At 40.8% G+C, this 20,032-nt stretch overlaps 1 protein-coding gene across 4 annotated transcripts in view; it reads right to left on the minus strand.

The window, feature by feature from the left end:
• The window catches only part of LOC129863410 (phosphatase and actin regulator 2-like), a 74,943-nt gene that overhangs the window by 47,833 nt on the left and 7,078 nt on the right, over positions 1–20,032 (minus strand). Inside the window, exon 1 of one of the 4 annotated variants that reach the window (XM_055935397.1) lies at positions 15,841–15,946. The exons of 2 other annotated variants lie outside the window; for them this stretch is intronic. In XM_055935397.1, the coding sequence (XP_055791372.1) occupies positions 15,841–15,853 (13 nt within the window). In that variant the 5' untranslated portion in view covers positions 15,854–15,946. Of the gene's footprint in view, positions 1–8,669; positions 8,952–15,840; positions 15,947–20,032 lie in introns of those variants that run through there. One more of the 4 variants, XM_055935388.1, reaches the window with a different exon arrangement.

Consider the following 20,032-nt stretch of genomic DNA (forward strand, 5'->3'; position numbering starts at 1 on the left):
ACATCTATAGAGTACAACCTACTGGAATATATCTATAGAGTAGAATATGTCTATAGAGCAGAACCTAGTAGAACACATCTATAGAACCTAGTAGAATACATCTGGCAGGTGGCCTAGTGGTTAAGAGTGTTTCTACACCTGCATTCTAGCTGTTTGGGGTTTTAGGCTGGGTCTCTGTACAGCACTTCGAGATATTAGCTGATGTACGAAGGGCTATATAAAATAAACTTGATTGATTGATTGATTGTTGGGTCAGTACCTGAAAGGTTTGGTGGTTTGAATCACCCAGCTGAAAAATCTGTTGATGTGCCCTTGAGCAAGGCACTTAACCCTAGTTGCTCTGGATAAGAGCATCTGATAAATTACAAAAAAATAATATGTTTATAGAGTAGAATCGAGGACAGATATATTTGATAGGTCTGAACTGTATCATGTCTGCATGACATTTTGAGTGAACAAATGACCGGTAACAAGCTAAAGAAATAATCATTATGTCTCAGACAGTGGTTATATATGGCAAGAGTTTCAATGTGAAGAGTAGTACAGCATGAGGCAAGTGTGATTTCCAACAGCTTGAGCTAACACCTCCATTTCAGCTGAGCTTGTTTAAGTCTAACAAGCATTTGTGACACTGTTTAAGCGCAGGGTTTTGATTTGAACACGACATAATTGTCCATCATTCTAAGGCTAATAATACCTTGTTATGTCATTGCAATGAAAACAACATTTAAAGCAATCAGGCAGCTTTATAGCCCAAATTGTATTTACACAGGCGACATATAATTTCCAATTTCTAATCATCTTTCCAACAGAGCTCCAGTTCCAAGTTTAAACATCCTACCCAAATAAAAACGGATTAGCTATATAAAAACAGATAACTATACAACTATATATATATATATATCATTGCAGATGGCAGTTACCAAACATTGATACGATAAATAAAAACACACAACCATGACAACTAATGATTATTCCCATGAATGACCAGACCAGCAGGGATAACAAGTTCTTGCCTGAGGCCTGACATTCAATATTAAAAAGGCCTTAGGTGATGAGCATTGAATAGTGCAGGAACATATCATACACCACTACAGTAGATCAGTTAATACCTTCCTATCAGACTTGGCTCCTCAACTCTGACAAGGAATTTTAAGTGAATGTTAATTTCTGATGCAAATCCAAGTTTTATTAAAAAGATATTTTTCCCTAGCATAAGGGAGGGACAAAACAGTGGACACTGAAGTAGTTGTTAATCAGGTCCTACAAATTTCCCAGAATGACACTCAATACTCCAAACAGCTACCAAAAGCAACGCCAAACTGTTTGGGGCATTTTGGGTTAAGCCTATAGAAGGACTCATAATGTCCTTCCGCAGTTATCACATGTAGCCTCAATTAATCAAGCTAACAAACAAATATGAAAGAGGTGTGGTCCATGAGGGGCCAGCTGCACTCCAAACTTCCGATCCCATGGTTTAATTTCCAGATTGATATAAACTAAGAACAATGGGAACGTTACAGCAGGTTCTTTGTGTGGTTAATGGCAGGAAAATCACTAATGTTCACAATTATCACCATTAAACTCTTCAATAAAAAAGACTAGAACTGCCTGGGAAAAAATGGACAGTGGCTTCACTTGTTGCTGCTTAGTGGAGAGTTTTAGAGAGGTTGACTATTAGGAAGAACTGATTTAGGACAGAGCTTTATATCCACATGACATCAAGTCATTAATAATGTTGTTCTCCTAGCAGATGGGCATTCCGCTGTCACTACTGTCATGTCACCTTTCTTCCATTCTTAGACAAGCTAACTTCATTGACAGAGGAAACAGTAGCCCTTCTCAATTTTTGTTTGGATTGTCTTGTGAATTAATTGATGGTGCTAAACCAACCAAACAATGATTGAGACTGCACTGACAGCACAAACATCTAGGCCATATACAGATAAATGCCCATCTGCTGGGAGAACAACATAATAAATTATGTGTTGTCATGTGGATCTGCTAGCACATTCAGTATACAAAGCCTAAAATGTGTGCAGCGTTAATCTCTGTTATAGTCCAGGCAGCAGCTTTCATGTTGAGGTGGAGGTATAACTCACACACAGTATCAAACAACGTACTGCAGGACAACAATAATTCAAACAGCTGCTGGACAGGGGAGAAAATGGTTTAGGGACACAGATGCAGAAAAAAAGTGAATAGTCCTCGGCTCTTGCATTGCCCAAGGAGAATGGCTTGGAGCCATATGAGTCACAGAAAATGGCACCTCAGAATAGCCCCAGTCATACATCAAATCAATCAAATTTTCTTTGTCACATGCGCCGAATACAACAGGTGTAGACCTTGTCGTGAAATGCTTACTTACGACACCTTAACCAACAATGCAGTTCAAGGAAAAGAGTTAAGAAAATATTTACAAAATAAAATAAACTAAAGTAAAAAATTTAATAAAAAGTAACACAATAAAATAACAATAACAAGGCTATATACAGGGGGTACCGGTACCGAGTCAATGTGCAGGGGTACAGGTTAGTTGAGGTAATTGGGGGGGGGTAGTATATACCTGTATATAGGTAGTATATTTATTTATTTATTTATTTATTTAACCTTTATTTAACCAGGTAGGCAAATTGAGAACACGTTCTCATTTACAATTGCGACCTGGCCAAGATAAAGCAAAGCAGTTCGACACATACAACAACACATAGTTACACATGGAGTAAAAACAAACATATAGTCAATAATACAGTGAAAAAAATAAAAAAATAAGTCTATATACAATGTGAGCAAGTGAGGTGAGATAAGGGAGGTGAAGGCAAACAGATATATGTATAAATAAATAAAAATATAAAAAGGCCATGGAGGCGAAGTGAGTACAACACAGCAAGTAAAATAAAAACTAAAAAAAAACACTGGAATGGTTGGTTTGCATTGGAAGAAAGTGCAAAGTAGAGACAGAAATAATGGGGTGCAAAGGAGCAAAATAAATTAATAAATAAATACAGTAGGTAAAGAGGTAGTTGTTTGGGCTAAATTGTAGATGGGTTATGTACAGGTGCAGTAATCTATGAGCTGCTCTGACAGCTGGTGCTTAAAGCTAGTGAGGGAGATAGGTGTTTCCAGTTTCAGAGATTTTTGTAGTTCGTTCCAGTCATTGGCAGCAGAGAACTGGAAGGAGAGGCGTCCAAAGGAAGAATTGGTTTTGGGGGTGACTAGAGAGATATACCTGCTGGAGCGCGTGCTACGGGTAGGTGCTGCTATGGTGACCAGCGAGCTGAGATAAGGGGGGACTTTACCTAGCAGGGTCTTGTAGATGACCTGAAACCAATGGGTTTGGCGACGAGTATGAAGCGAGGGCCAGCCAACGAGAGTGTACAGGTCGCAGTGGTGGGTAGTATATGGGGCTTTGGTGACAAAACGGATGGCACTGTGATAGACTGCATCCAATTTATTGAGTAGGGTTTTGGAGGGTATTTTGTAAATGACATATACCTGTATATACTAGGTATATACTATCTAGTATATACAGTGCCTTCCAAAAGTATTCACCCCCTTGGTGTTTTTCCTATTTTGTTACATTACAACCTGTAATTTAAAGGGATTTTATTTGGATTTCATATAATGGACATACACAAAATAGTCCAAATTGGTGAAGTGAAAGGAAACTGAAAAAATTGAAAAGAAATGAAAGAATTCTAAAAAGTGAAAAACTGAAAAGTGGTGTGTGCATATGTATACAGCCCCTTTGCTATGAAGCCCCTAAATAAGATCTGGTGCAACCAATTACTTTCAGAAGTCACATAATTAGTTAAATAAAGTCCACCTGTGTGCAATCTAAGCGTCACATGATCTGTCACATGATCTCAGTATATATACATACACCTGTTCTGAAAGCCCCAGAGTCTCCAACACCACTAAGTAAGGGGCACTATGAAGACCAAGGTGCTCTCCAAACAGGTCAGGGACAAAGCTGTGGAGAAGTACAGATCAGGGTAGGTTATAAAAAATACCTGAAACTTTGAACATCCCACGGAGCACCATTAAATCCATTATTAAAAGATGGAAAGAATATGAAACCACAACAAACCTGCCAAGAGAGAGCCGCCCACCAAAACTCACAGGCAAGGAGGGTATTAATCAGAGAGGCAACAAAGAGACCAAAGATAACCCTGAAGAAGCTGCAGAGCTCCACAGCAGAGATTGGAGTATCTGTCCATAGGACCACTTTAAGCCGTATACTCCACAGAGCTGGGCTTTATGGAAGAGTGGCCAGAAACAAATAAGCAAACATGTTTGGTGTTCGCCAAAAGGAATGTGGGAGACTCCCCAAACATATGGAAGAAGGAACTCTGGTCAGATGAGACTAAAATTGAGCTTTTTGGCCAACAAGGAAAATGCTATGTCTGACGCAAACACAACACCTCTCATCACCCCAAAAACACCATCACCACAGTGAAGCATGGTGGTGGCAGCATCATGCTTTGGGGATGTTTTTCATCGGCAGGGACTGGCAAACTGGTCAGAATTGAAGGATGGCGCTAAATACAGGGAAATTACTGAGGGAAACCTGTTTCAGTCTTCCAGAGATTTGAGACTGGGACGGAGGTTCACCTTCCAGCAGGACAATGACCCTAAGCATACTGCTAAAGCGACACTTGAGTGGTTTAAGGGGAAACATTTGAATGTCTTGGAATGGCCTAGTCAAAGCCCAGACCTCAATCCAATTGAGAATCTGTGGTATGACTTAAAGATTGCTGTACACAAGCGGGAACGCATCCAACTTGAAGGAGCTGGGGCAGCTTTGCCTTGAAGAATGGCCAAAAATCCCAGTGGCTAGATGTGCCAAACGTATAGAGACATACCCCAAGAGACTTGCAGCTGTAATTGCTGCAAAAGGTGGCTCTACAAAGCATTGACTTTGGGGGGGTGAATAGTTATGCACGCTCAAGTTCTGTTTTTTTGTCTTCTTGTTTGTTTCACAATAAAAAAATATTTTGCATCTTCAAAGTGGTAGGCATGTTGTGTAAATCAAATGATACAACCCCCCTAAAATCCATTTTAATTCCAGGTTGTAAGGCAACATAATATGAAAAATGCCAAGGGGTTGAATAATTTCGCAAGCCACTATAGGTCGTGGATGGCAGGAAGCTTGGCCCCAGTGATGTACAGGGCCGTACACACTACCCTCAGTAGTGCCTTACGGTCGGATGCCGAGCAATTGCCATACCAGGCGGTGATGCAACCTGTCAGGATGCTCTAGAATAGATGGTGCAGCTGTAGAAGTTTTTGAGGATCTGGGGACCCATGCCAAATCATTTTAGTCTCCTGAGGGGGAAAAGATGTTGTCATGCCCTCTTCATGACTGTGTTGGTGTGTTTTGATCATGATAGTTTGTTGGTGATGTGGACACCAAGGAACTTGAAACTCTCGACCCGCTCCACTACATTTGTCTATGGCTGCGTTTACACAGGGAGCCAATTCCGATCTTTTTCCCAATTATTGGCAAAATAACTGATCTGATGGGTCAAAAGACCAATTAGTGAAAAAAAAAATGTGGAATTGGGCTGTCTGTGTAAATTTCCTCCATAGACAAATGAATGACTGGGACTATACAGAATCCATCTAAGATTTGAGATGACTTACATGTCATCAGTAGTTCTATATCAGCTTCAGCTGTAATGAGACACCAATCAAGACATTTCATAGAAAACAAAAGGCCTATAAGACTTTCAAAAAAGGACCAGCATGCCTCAGTCAGGCTGATAATTAATGTTTATGAGGTATCTAGAGAATCAGCCAAAATAAACATCACAGATGGAGTACACAGAAATCATGAATAGTATGAAATTGATACTTCCACAATGCTACATTAGGAGGGTCAAAACACATGTCCGGTCCTATGTGTTTACTGATGCACTTGCCATACAGTTTAGTAAACACTTTTTGTAAACTCCAGGCTGTGACTCATACTGACGGGATTCTAGTTCTGTGATGACGTCATTGGAAAAGAGTCTCATAAGCAAAAACACCAATACTGTTTGGGCCTTCGAAAAACAGAACTTCGAGTAGCCGAATAACATATGATGAAACTACACACCGAATCAAAAAGCCTTCATTCACATCCATCTGTTTGCTTTAAATGCGATCAGCCATGCTGTTTGCTCACCAGATGTTTTTCCCATTGTCTTTCTTTATGTGCCACGGGCAACAAGAAAAACATTTGGTCAAGGGGAAATAGGGAGAGGTTTCCTCAGTTGAAGCCACTGGGGAGGTTTTATCCAGTCACTGTGGAGGGCCTACACACTTAAACGCCAAAGTTTTTAAGATCACATGCTATTTGACATAAGAATTTTCTCACATTTTGTGTAATTGACCAAACATGTGAAAAGCTGACATTGTTATTACGAATAGTGAAAATGATGGACTATGATTGCTTATAGGAGGGAAGAGAACAGGAAGAGAACAGGGAGAGAACAATTTTGTTAAAGAGAATACTTGCCTTGCAAGGTAAACTCATAACTATAACACCTTAGGTTATGTTTTATTTATTTAACCAGGTAAGTCAGTTAAGAACAAATTCTTATTTACAATGACGGCCTACCCCAGCCAAACCCTAACCCAGATGACGCTGGGCCAATTGTGCGTCGCCCTATGGGACTCCCAATCACGGCCGGTTGTGATACAGCCTGCAATAGAACCAAGGTCTGTAGTGACACCTCTAGCCCTGAGATGCAGTGCCTTAGACCGCTTCGCCACTCGGAAGCCCCAATGTGGCTGCACTATAAGCTTACTCAGGCCCTGGAGAACTGAAAAGTCAGGCATGCATTAACTTGTTAGTAATGTTATTGTTAGAGGTTCAATGCAGCCGTTTTTTTCTCAATATCAAATTATTTCTGGGTAACAATTAAGTACCTTACTGTGATTCAATACCATAGTACCCTCCAAGCTCATCATCAAGCTGGAGGCCCTCGGTCTCAACCTCGCCCTGTGCAATTGGGTCCTGGACTTTCTGACGGGCTTCCCCCCAGGTGGTGAAGGTAGGAAACAACATCTCCACTTCGCTGACCCTCAACACTGGGGCCCCACAAGGGTGCGTGCTCAGCCCTCTCCTGTACTCCCTGTTCACCCACAACTGCGTGGCCATGCACGACTCCAACTCAATCATCAAGTTTGCAGACGACACAACAGTAGTAGGGTTGATTACCAACAACGACGAGACGGCCTACAGGGAAGAGGTGAGGGCACTCGTAGTGTGGTGTCAGGAAAACCAACTCTCACTCAACGTCATCAAAACAGAGATGATCGTGGAAACAGAAGAGGAAGCAACCCCCTATCCACATCGAAGGGACAGCAGTGGATAAGGTGGAAAGTTGTAAGTTCCTTGGAGTACACCTCACAGACAAACTGAAATGGTCCACCCACACAGACAGTGTGGTGAAGAAGGCGCAACAGTGCATTTCTGACTGCACTGGGCCTTTAAGTAAGCTTTGTGGTTAGTATACTACAGAAGTTGCATCCCTGATCCACCCTGTTGAACATCTCCCACTGCATTAACTGTGCCAATACGGACCATTATTCAACACCACTCACATACCAACTTTGACATCAATACAGTAATGTCTGTTTGCTTGGCCATGTGTGACCGACTGGGTATTGAACCCAGGTTAGGTTATCGGCAAGACTACTGTGTTATCCCACTGGGCTAAATAGCCTTAAGGCTTAAGCTCTTAGGTCTCAGTCAAGGTTAGGCTACTTTTGTGTAGGCTAGCTTGTTCACCAAACCTATATGTCCCTGCTCTCTTTTGAAACGACAACAGATGTGTTGATCAGTATCACTTCCAATGAAGATGTAGTTGATAACGCTGTAGCCCTGGGGTGGGCAAACTTTTTGGCTCAAGGGCCACATCGAGATTGTGAAATTCAACATAAGGCCACATTTTTTGGGTGACCAATTATTTGTTAAAATCAGTTTGCAGGGGCCTCATGAGTGGCGCTGCGGTCTAAGGCACTTTAACGCAGTGCTTGAAGTGACACTACAGACCCGGGTTTGATTATAAATATTTGTATTTTATTTTTTTGTCTCGCGGGCCAGATTGAAGAGCAAAACATTGATTGTTTGTTCAATAGTGAACTGTTATTGCGACGTAAAAAAATCGAGTACAACACGTACGTCCCCCGAGCCAGAGCTGTGTTGTACTCGATTTTTTACGGGTTAGGGTTAGTTCACTACAATCAATGTTTTGCATGTCTTCCAGTTTGCATTGTCATTTAGTTGTGTCTATATTAAACAGGTTTCAAATATTAGTAATTGTTGAGTCCATCACTGATGACCAAAACGTAACCGTTAGTGATACAAAGTATCCGATTCTTGTAAAAGTAAATGTTACTTTCGTTTTGCCTGATGGAAGACAATTACTTCCAGCAGCTTGTTACATGTACATGTATTCAGAATCAGCTGCAATGATGTAGCTGCATATGCACGAGCACATTGGAGTGATGGAAAATAAGACAAATCCTTTCCGGCAAACCAACTCAAACTTGTTGAAAAGCTACATTTCAATAGGGGTAAAGTTAGAAAAAATTATATAACGAGTGAAAGTTGTCAGACATCGACTTCCTAAACAATAAGATAGCGGTACGCGCATGAACGAGGAAAGCAGACTCACCACCGCTCGCATTTTGAGACAAGGTAGAGACAGACGTCTGGCCCATTCTGTCTTCAATTGACCGAAAAAGCAACAATCACGCGGTCCCCGAGGAACTTTTTTTTTCACCACAAAATCGTAGCCATCGCCTAATCCTAAAGTTCATTTCACCTACTTCAGGCAGTAGACAATTGTTGGGATAAAACTCTTGAAAAAACCCGCTGGGTCTCAAAGCTCAAGAATGCCTGTCAATCCTTTATGCAGATGAGTCTACTACCCGTCAGAGGTCGAGGGGAGGAAGTCTCTGTAGCCTACCTCCCCGACAGTCTACAACTGAGATGTAGATTCCAGGATTTCATCCATACAGTTTAGAGACATTTTTCTAACACACAGTTACTGACACCACAATATCATTCCAGTGTTCAAGATCTTGAAATTCATGGCAGTTTGATGTTTGCAAACATACATTTCTAAAATCCAAATAATCATGGCATAGTTTTAGTAACTCAGTAATACATATAAAATCAACACACATCTTCAAACAGGTCTTTGAAAACTGAATAGAAAGTTAGTTTAATACTCTATTTGGCCAATGGAAATCTTAAATCTACATATTATGGCTACCTGCAAAACTTTCTTACACTGTTACAGCCATCTGAATTGTTCCTCTTAGGCTACGGTTTCCTGAGAAGAAGAACAAAGCCCTGAGTGAGCTATATGGTCAGTGGGTGGGAACCTCTCAGGAAAGATCTCCAATTCCTGCCCAGAGCTGACGGAAACCAGCCCTCTCCTGCCTCCAGACCCTCCCTGAGCATTTTGTCACAGGCAGCTACACTGTGAACGCCTCACCATAACCCATCTCCTCGTCCTCCCACCTCCTAAACCGTCCTACTAAACCGTGTACAGTATCTCTGTTATTACAGCACACAAAGGCAGCACTGTACGATGAGCATATGCTGTTACTTTGGCCCTAAATGCTAAGACTAAACTAAAAGATCACCGGCCCTGAGCTTATTCACACCACTTAAAAATACACCAAAGATGGCTGGCTCTATTTCCTTTCGAGGCATGAGGCTCAACCCCTGAGTGTATCTCTGTTGCAGTGAACTCCAGCTTTTGACATGGGCGATACCATTCTGATGTCATAGTAGTCGCAGGGGCTCAGCTGACACTCTAGCTGTGTGATGTGTGTTATCAGGAGATAAAATACTTTCACATACCAAAACATGGATATACATGGATATATATTCCATCCAGCACTGTCGCACACACTGATTACAGCCTACATGTTGAGTAAGAGCATTGCCATTGTACATATAGGGTAACTGTGAGTGTAGATACATTGTAATGTGCAAACTACTATATATAGAAGCTCATTTAAATAACTATTGTAATATTGACAAGAGGGATCATTATAATCATGATTAATGACATGAATGTATGTACACAGTAGGGTCTATGGTGAGTTGATAAATACAGAGTATCTGAGAGAGGTTGTAAAAATCCATTGACCTTTGCAGACTGTTTGGTTTAGGTGCAAGGCTGACATCTACTGTTCAATGAACATTCTGTCAACATTGATATTCTAGAAACCACACCATCAATCAATTTAACGGCAAAAAGGTACGGACAAATCTTTAAGTAAAAGGCAAAATCTTTAAGAAAAGTCTTACCAAAATGTCCCAAAGTACATAGAGAAACATAACATTAGCCTTATATTATCAAAGCATTGGCAGTCAGCTTTAAGTAAAGTGGCACATTGCTCTTGAGATGCAAGCCTGCCGTGGCATAGGGAGGAAATCACTAATGACTATAACCAAAGTGCAGTATAAGTGCATATGGCAGACTAGATCCTCTACCACTCAACCTCTCCACAAGAACCCAAATACAGCCCTATGAATCTATCAATGCTAATACAGCCTCACTACTTATCCCCGGTGCCTTCCTTCAGTTCCTTAATCTATTGATAGGAGATGTTGGCAACACATAGCCTACTTTTACAAATCACTAGGTAAATACTTTAAATACTAGGTTATAATCCGTACAAAAAGTATATTGTTTCAATACGTGAAAGGTAGTTCTGTATGGCCTAATCACTATTCTAGTATCAATTCCTATTTTTTTATTTTTTTTATTTTACCTTTATTTAACTAGGCAAGTCAGTTAAGAACAAATTCTTGTTTTCAATGACGGCCTAGGAACAGTGGGTTAACTGCCTGTTCAGGGGCAGAACGACAGAATTGTACCTTGTCAGCTCGGGGATTTGAACTTGCAACCTTTCGGTTACTAGTCCAACGCTCTAACCACTAGGCTACCCTGCCGCCCTACTCAGTATAATCCTAGTTATTCATTACGAAGAAGGTCCAATAGTAGGAAGGGAAATGGATATACAGTACCAGTCAAAAGTTTGGACACACCTACTCATTCAAGGGTTTTTCTTTAGTTTTACTATTTTATACATTGCAGAATAATAGGGAAGACATCAAAACCATGAAATAACACATACGGAATCATGTAGTAACCAAAAAAAGTGTTAAACAAATCAAAATATATTTTAGATTTGAGATTCTTCAAAGTAGCCACTCTTTGCCTTGATGACAGCTTTGCACAGTCTTTGCATTCTCTCAAACAGCTTCATGAGGTAGTCACCTGGAATGCATTTCAATTAACACGTGCCTTTTTAAAAGTTAATTTGTGGAATTTATTTTTTCTTAATGCGTGTGACAAGGTAGGGGTGGTATCCAGAAGATAGCTCTATTTGGGAAGTACATTTATGTCAAGAACAACTCAAATAAGCAAAGAGAAACGAAGTCCATCATTACTTTAAGACATGAAGGTCAGTCAATACAGAAAATTTCTAAAACTTTGTAAGTTTCTTCAAGTGCAGTCGCAAAAACCATCAAGCGCTATGATGGAACTGGCTCTCATGAGGACCGCCACAGGAAAGGAAAACCCAGAGTTACATCTGCTGCAGAGGATACGTTTATTAGAGTTATCATTCTCAGAAATTGCAGCCTAAATAAATGCTTCACAGAGTTCAAGTAACAGACACATCTCAACATCAACTGTTCAGTGGAGACTGCATGAATCAGGCCTTCATGGTCAAATTGCTGCAAAGAAAACACTACTAAAGGAGACCAGTAAGAAGAAGAGACTTGTTTGGGCCAAGAAACACGAGCAATGGACATTCATTCGGTGGAAATCTGTCCTTTGGTCTGATGAATCCAAATTTGAGATTTTTCCAACCGCCGTGTCTTTGTGAGATGCAGAGTAGGTGAACGGATGATCTCCGCATGTGTGGTTCCCACTGTGAAGCATGGAGGAGGTGTGATGGTGTGGGGGTGCTCTGCTGGTGACACTGTCTGTGATTTATTTAGAATTCAAGGCACACTTAACCAGCATGGCTACCACATCATTCTGCAGCGATACGTCATCCCATCTGGTTTCGCTTAGTGGGACTATCATTTATTTCTCAACAGGACAATGACCCAAAACACACCTCCAGGGTGTGTAAGAGCTATTTGACCAAGAAGGAGAGTGATGGAGTGCTGCATCAAATGACCTGGCCTCCACAATCAACTGACCTCAACCCAATTGAAATGGTTTGGGATGAGTTGGACCACAAGACTGTTGGAAAAGCATTCCTCATGAAGCTGGTTGAGAGAATGCCAAGAGTGTGCAAAGCTGTCATCAAGGCAAAGGGTGGCTACTTTGAAGTATCTCAAATCTAAAATATATTTGTTTAACACTTTTTTGGTTACTACATGATTCCATATGTGTTAATTCATAGTTTTGATATCTTCAATATTATTCTACAATGTAGAAAATAGTAAAAATAAAGAAAAACCCTGGAATGAGTAGGCGTGTCCACACTTTGACTGGCACTGTATGTCTTTACGATGTTACAGTATACCCCACTCATTGACTAATGTATACATGTCTTTATGTTGTTACAGTATACCTCACTCATTGACTAATGTATACATGTCTTTATGTTGTTACAGTATACCCCACTCATTGACTAGTGTATATATGTCTTTATGTTGTTACAGTATACCCCACTCATTGACTAGTGTATATATGTCTTTATGTTGTTACAGTATACCCCACTCATTGACTAATGTATATATGTCTTTATGTTGTTACAGTATACCCCACTCATTGACTAATGTATATATGTCTTTATGTTGTTACAGTATACCCCACTCATTGACTAATGTATATATGTCTTTATGTTGTTACAGTATACCCCACTCATTGACTAATGTATATATGTCTTTATGTTGTTACAGTATACCCCACTCATTGACTAATGTATATATGTCTTTATGTTGTTACAGTATACCTCACTCATTGACTAATGTATATATGTCTTTATGTTGTTACAGTATACCCCACTCATTGACTAGTGTATATATGTCTTTATGTTGTTACAGTATACCCCACTCATTGACTAATGTATATATGTCTTTATGTTGTTACAGTATACCCCACTCATTGACTAATGTATATATGTCTTTATGTTGTTACAGTATACCCCACTCATTGACTAATGTATATATGTCTTTATGTTGTTACAGTATACCCCACTCATTGACTAATGTATATATGTCTTTATGTTGTTACAGTATACCCCACTCATTGACTAATGTATATATGTCTTTATGTTGTTACAGTATACCCCACTCATTGATCAAAAAGGTAACAGGATGTCCAAGTGGAGGAAAAAGGGAAAGAGTCATGAATGATTAACCAGCAATCTCAGCAAAAATCAAAGGTAATTATTGTTTATGTGGTGCTTCTTAGTTCTTCCTCTTTTTAGATGATTTCTTTATTAACCTCAAACTTCGAGGTGAGTTCCAAAGTGTTGGTAAACTGTGTTTTATATTACCTAGACTGTATCTGTCTAAAATGACAGTAAAACCATACTTCTAATCTGTATTGTAGAGTAGAGAGTATCATACTTTGTCTTTGATGTAGTCTACATTAAGGCAAATATTTTCATAACAACATTTGATACATTCAGATATACTATAGGATCTGTTCTGCATATAGATTAAGTGGAGCAGACAGGGCCATTTGTCCATACAGGTAATTAGATCTGAAGAGCAAAGGTCTAGCTTCTCTATCAAGCACTGGGAAATAATGAGATGTTGTTAGTAGTTGTTAGTCACTGAGTACATTCAGATTACCGGCTGCAGTACAGTACACATTGATGTGAATGTATGTGATGGACCCAGCGAATATTATCTGTTATGGAGGTTTTTAAGAAATGATACATACCACTGCTGCATGCCATTCCATAGCTAGCCACAGGTAAAAGGCAAAAATGACTATCATAATATGAGACAGAGAGGTGCAAGCATGTCCTCATCCCAGTGGTAGAGACTTGATGGTAGTTGTGTATGAAACACTTTTTTATTTTTTATGTCATATAATTGAAACAATTGTATGTTTTGGATGTGCAATTTGCACCATATTTTGAATTGTCTCACCATTGTCGGACAATTCAAAGTATGCTGCAACCTCAACTTTTCATATAATTTTACACACACAAATCAAAAGTGATTACATACAAATACTGTATGTATGGTATTGTACAGTATGTTGAGAAAACCTTAACATTGACATATCAGAATGGGTTACTTTATACACAGATTAGATTTGACCTTCTCCACAAGCAAACTATTATTGAAACTGATATCAGTTACTTTGTTACTTTGTTTGGATAGCAGGTATCTCTCATTACTGGACCTACACTGAAATGTTGTATGTACTGTATACAATTCAATGCATCATCCTGTCAGTAAGTAGCTTATTTTCCCTGGTCTGGATGGCTCTTATTTTGAAATCTAGGCTATCTATAAATAGCTCATTGCAGAGCGAATCGAGAGCATTATATTTCACAGCGCAGCGACATCGGGGCTGATGATCACATAAAGGTTCAATATGAGAGAGAGGAGAGCAGCAGCAGACAGCCAGAGACAGAGGTCTACCCACCCATTGCTCATCCACATCAAAATAAACCATGACGATGTCGGACTGTTTGTCTTCATTGAAAAATCGCTACCACTATCTGTAGCAAATGACAGATCTGATTTTCCTCAATTAGAATCCAATTGTTCTTGTTCAGACATGCTGCTAAGCTTATTGATGTGTTGTACATTAAAGATGTGGATTGGCTCAAAACCGTCGGCTTAGTGTCATTGACTTTCACGATTCTTACAGTTACTTTGGCTATTTGCACTGTTTGGACTGAGACTGGTCTGCTACTTCATATGCTGTCACACTGTACTAAACCCAGACTGGTCTGTTACTTCATACCCTGTCACTAGCTGCGACTACCCTGTCACTAGCTGCGACTACCCTGTCACTAGCTGCGACTACCCTGTCACTAGCTGCGACTACCCTGTCACTAGCTGCGACTACCCTGTCACTAGCTGCGACTACCCTGTCACTAGCTACGACTACCCTGTCACTAGCTGCGACTACCCTGTCACTAGCTGCGACTACCCTGTCACTAGCTGCGACTACCCTGTCACTAGCTGCGACTACCCTGTCACTAGCTGTGACTACCCGGTCACTAGCTGTGACTATATAATATGTTATGAGATGATGAATATAATATTCTTAGAGGTAATCTCTCTAAGTGATAAGGCTTTATGTGTATCTTTAAATAATCAAATAAGTACAAAACAAACCAGGTTTTTAAACAATTTAGGCACAAGCTAAGTTATTTAAACAACTCTAATCCAACAAAATGACCTTACAGGAATGGGGTTTTGCCTGGCAGTGTTCCCTAAACAGCTGATCTGAATACACAGAGGGAAAGTCAAAAAGTTTCCCCTCAATTAGTAGGGTAGATAGCAATCCCAACCGTCTCTAGGTAACCCTCTACATGTATAGTCCAGGGGCAATGTATCCAACATAGAACATTTAGAGAACTCCTACTACCAACTACTGTAACAGCACACACACAACAATCACAAAGACAATAAATTCTCTCTCACACACAAATACACACAGAAACACAGATACACATAAACATAGAAACACACAGAAACATAGACACACACAGAAACATAGACACACACAGAAACAAAGACACACAGAAACAAAGACACACAGAAACAGACAGACACACAGAAACAGACAGACACACACAGAAACAGACAGACTAAAGGGGACTCACGAGCATGCTCCATGACTGGAAGAAAATGATCACCCTTGTGAGCTGATCCTTTCTTTTCCTCATAACTCTCTTTCCCTCCCTCTCTCCCTCTCTCTCTCCTCCTAGCCCTCTCTCGTTGCCTCCCTCTATCTCTCCCTCCCTCTCTCCCTCCCTCTATCCTCCTCCTCTCTCTCTCTCTCTTTACCTCCCTCCCTCTCTCCCTCTAACCCTTCCTGTGCAGGGAGCTGGCTCTCTAATGTTCATCAGTGTTCCTTGCTGCATGCCTCTCTGCAGTGGACCTGACCATGAAGCCAGTGGAGGCTGCAGTGGAGCTGCAGTGGAGCCAATGGCTGGAATGGAGCAAATGGAATGGCATCAAACACATGGAAACCATGTTTGATGTATTTGATACCATTCCACCTATTCCGCTCCAGCCATTACCATGAGCCGTCCTCCACAATTAAGGTGCCACCAACCTCCTGTACATGAAGCAGCCCAGTGAGCACAGTCAGGGGACACAACAACCATTACCTCCATTAGCAAGGCTTGATTGAGCCAGTCTGGAACCATCAAATGGATCCTCCCTGTCCACTGAGGCTTTTAGCTGCAACCTGAGGCCACAGGGAGGAAGATAGAGAGGGGGGGGGGGGGGCTCTGCAACCATCATTAAAGCCAGACTAATTTCATTACTGCTATTCACCTAAAAAAAAAAATATTCTCTCTGCACTCCAGACTCCATGTGTCAATACGCATCACGACGTTCAGAGGCAGAATGGAAAGTTATGTGAGGTTGAAGTCGGTGAACAAGTGGGTTTTAAGGGCTGTGTGGAAAATCTCTGAAAAAAACAGTTCAGTCTATTTTGAAGCGCAGTGTTGAAATTAGCCAACGTTCTAAAAGGAATGAGTCATAGTAGCTGATATTTTCTTCTCTGGCAGCAGACACTTCAGAGTGGGCTTTCAGAGAAAAAACACTTGAGGGTATTTAGATCTCTGGCTCAGCCAGGAGTCTATAAGAAGGCTGTAATGGCATTGCACTATAGAACTGAGCAAGCATACAGTATGAAGCCTGGGCAGGTAATAGTACATTTCATTGTTAGGATAATCTCTCATGGACAGATGCAAGTAACCTAATCAAGAATCTTACGCAATAATGCAAGATTTTAGTTCCTGGTGTCCTAGATTATTGTTCGGCTATTGACAAGATAACGACTCCAAGTGCTGCCACATGTATTTCACTCACAACCTGTCTAGTCTCCCAGGAACCAGCACCTGATAAGGTAGCTAGTAGCTAAAGAGCCATGGGGGTTGAGATGAGAAGAGGCCTCCAAGGCTTCCAAAAGCTGCCAAGTCCGTAGCCCTTTATGGTCCTAACAAGTCCGTAGCCCTTTATGGTCCTAACAAGTCCGTAGCCCTTTATGGTCCTAACAAGTCCGTAGCCCTTTATGGTCCTAACAAGTCCGTAGCCCTTTATGATCCTAACAAGTCCTTAGCCCTTTGTGGTCCTAACAAGCTTGATGACTAATTTAGAACGTCAAGTAAATTATAGCAATCCGAACAAGGTGCAAACTTGTGCCCTGCTAACTCTCCCTGATGGTGCTACAACTGAACTGCATTATTAAAGGAGCTGCATATACTCAATACTCACATAGGTCATATTTCAGAGTCAAAGTCCATGTTAAATTTCTGCCAGTGTTTCAACACATGATGTAATTGAATGTATTTAATCATTATTGTCTGAACAGCATTATTACAAGTTATGTTGACAATATCCTCTATGTCCTTTTGGTCTTGCGGATATTAATGACCAACAGTGTGACATTAACTGAGCTATGTTACTGTTTGATAACTAGGTCAGCTCGACTGGGATGGAAATTTAATTTACATAGTTTTGAAAGTGACAGCGGAAACAACTTTTTATTTTTAGACTCTTTAAGGAATGATAAACACAGTGAGCCACTGACCTGGCACAGTCAGGTTGTTGTGTAACTTAAAGTCACACCGTACCGTATTAAAGGTTGAGTTTTACCATGTTGGAACTTATAACCCATGGTCATTGGACAAAGTATGTGGCCGCAGAATAGATGCAGACCCATGATGACGAGTCTTAACTATATATCTATAAAGACATCAAAGCAAAATAAACCTTTTATAAGCAACTGAAAAACATAAGGGAAAATATCCTATCGGCTTTCAAACATAACCAGGGCAGCATGGAAATCAGTGATGAAAGACCCCTCTCACAAAGATAACCAGGGCAGCATGGAAATCAGTGATGAAAGACCTCTCTCACAAAGATAACCAGGGCAGCATGGAAATCAGTGATGAAAGACCCCTCTCACAAAGATAACCAGGGCAGCATGGAAATCAGTGATGAAAGACCTCTCTCACAAAGATAAGCAGGGCAGCATGGAAATCAGTGATGAAAGACCCCTCTCACAAAGATAACCAGGGCAGCATGGAAATCAGTGATGAAAGACCCCTCTCACAAAGATAACCAGGGCAGCATGGAAATCAGTGATGAAAGACCTCTCTCACAAACATAACCAGGGCAGCATGGAAATCAGTGATGAAAGACCCCTCTCACAAAGATAACCAGGGCAGCATGGAAATCAGTGATGAAAGACCCCTCTCACAAAGATAACCAGGGCAGCATGGAAATCAGTGATGAAAGACCTCTCTCACAAAGATAACCAGGGCAGCATGGAAATCAGTGATGATGTACTTAACCCAGACTGGTCTGTTACTTCATATGCTGTCACACTGTACTAAACCCAGACTGGTCTGTTACTTCATATGCTGTCACACTGTACTAAACCCAGACTGGTCTGTTACTTCATATGCTGTCACACTGTACTAAACCCAGACTGCTACCCTGGTTACAAAGATAACCAGGGCAGCATGGAAATCAGTGATGAAAGACCCCTCTTACAAAGTGACCCTTTGTGTGTTTGATGCTGAGTCTTTTGGCATCGCCGTCTCACAGGGCCACGATTTTGCATTCAAGGGAGCACTTTAGGCTTGGAAAGATGAGCAAGGAAGATGTTCGAGGTGTTTCCCTGCCTCCCCCAAAGGTCAGTGGGGGTAAAGCCAGGAATACATGTCTTCTCATGTTGCTGCCTGAGGTACAGGCTCAAAAATACTTATTTACTGTAACGTTATGCAGGGAGACAGAATACTTCATAATGGCAGGCCCTTCAAAACAGAGGAGATATTGAAGTTTGAACTTCAATGTCTTTATTCCAGAAGCTTTCCTCTATATGTGTTGATCATCACAACTCAAGATGAGGATATGACTCCAAAATATTGACAATGTAACAGGAATGGAATGGATCTGGAATGAATATCAGCCAAGTCCTCAAATCGATGAGCGCATATGATCGACATCTGAGGGAAGATCATTTCAGGGGAAGGGAATTATGTGATGTTGTTCAGCGGCATTGAAATAGTCCCAGTCAGCTAGAGACAAATTAATATTGTGCTTCAGTCGGAATCACTCTGAACTGATCTAAGTTAGAGGCAGCCATCTGCACCCACACAGCTGCCTGCATAGAGATACTGTATCACGTTCTAATTATATTTTTATGGCCAACTGCTTAGATTACCCCTCTTTCACTTTCAGTTCCTTCCCAGTCTAGAGATTGATTAGTGTCAGAGGAAGATCACTTCCCTTGGCTCCACTCTACCAACACTGCAGTGACTACAGGTCCTTGTGAAGGGTTGTACTTTCCCAGAAAATGGGGTTACCTTAACTAATCCAGTTGTAACCATAGTAATTAACACACAAACATAGCATCCGCCAACCATCCACCCATATGTAACTGCAATCAGAAGTACCTAGGAGCAGGGTGCTCTTCCATACTGTGATAAGAGAGAGAAAGTGTGTGTCTGTGTGCGTGTCTCAGAGAGTTGTGTTCTCAAAGGGGAGAATGAATGCTATTGGTTAACTTATGAATTGATTATGGTGTCTGTGGGGCGCTCTGAAAAGAGCAATGTAATTTATGGAGGACACATCATGTATTGACTAATTTTAAACTTATCAGACCAGTTAGCCTTGTTGAAAAACCAACAAGACTGCTACAGTACAAACTCTCTCAGAATGTAGTCTGAGAATCATTTACATGATATGCAGTACCAGTCAAAAGTTTGGACGCACCTACTCATTCAAGGGTTTTTCTTAATTTTGACTATTTTTTACATTGTAGAATAACAGTGA

This window comes from Salvelinus fontinalis, chromosome 1 (genome assembly GCF_029448725.1).
Source record: "Salvelinus fontinalis isolate EN_2023a chromosome 1, ASM2944872v1, whole genome shotgun sequence".
NCBI lineage: Eukaryota > Metazoa > Chordata > Actinopteri > Salmoniformes > Salmonidae > Salvelinus > Salvelinus fontinalis.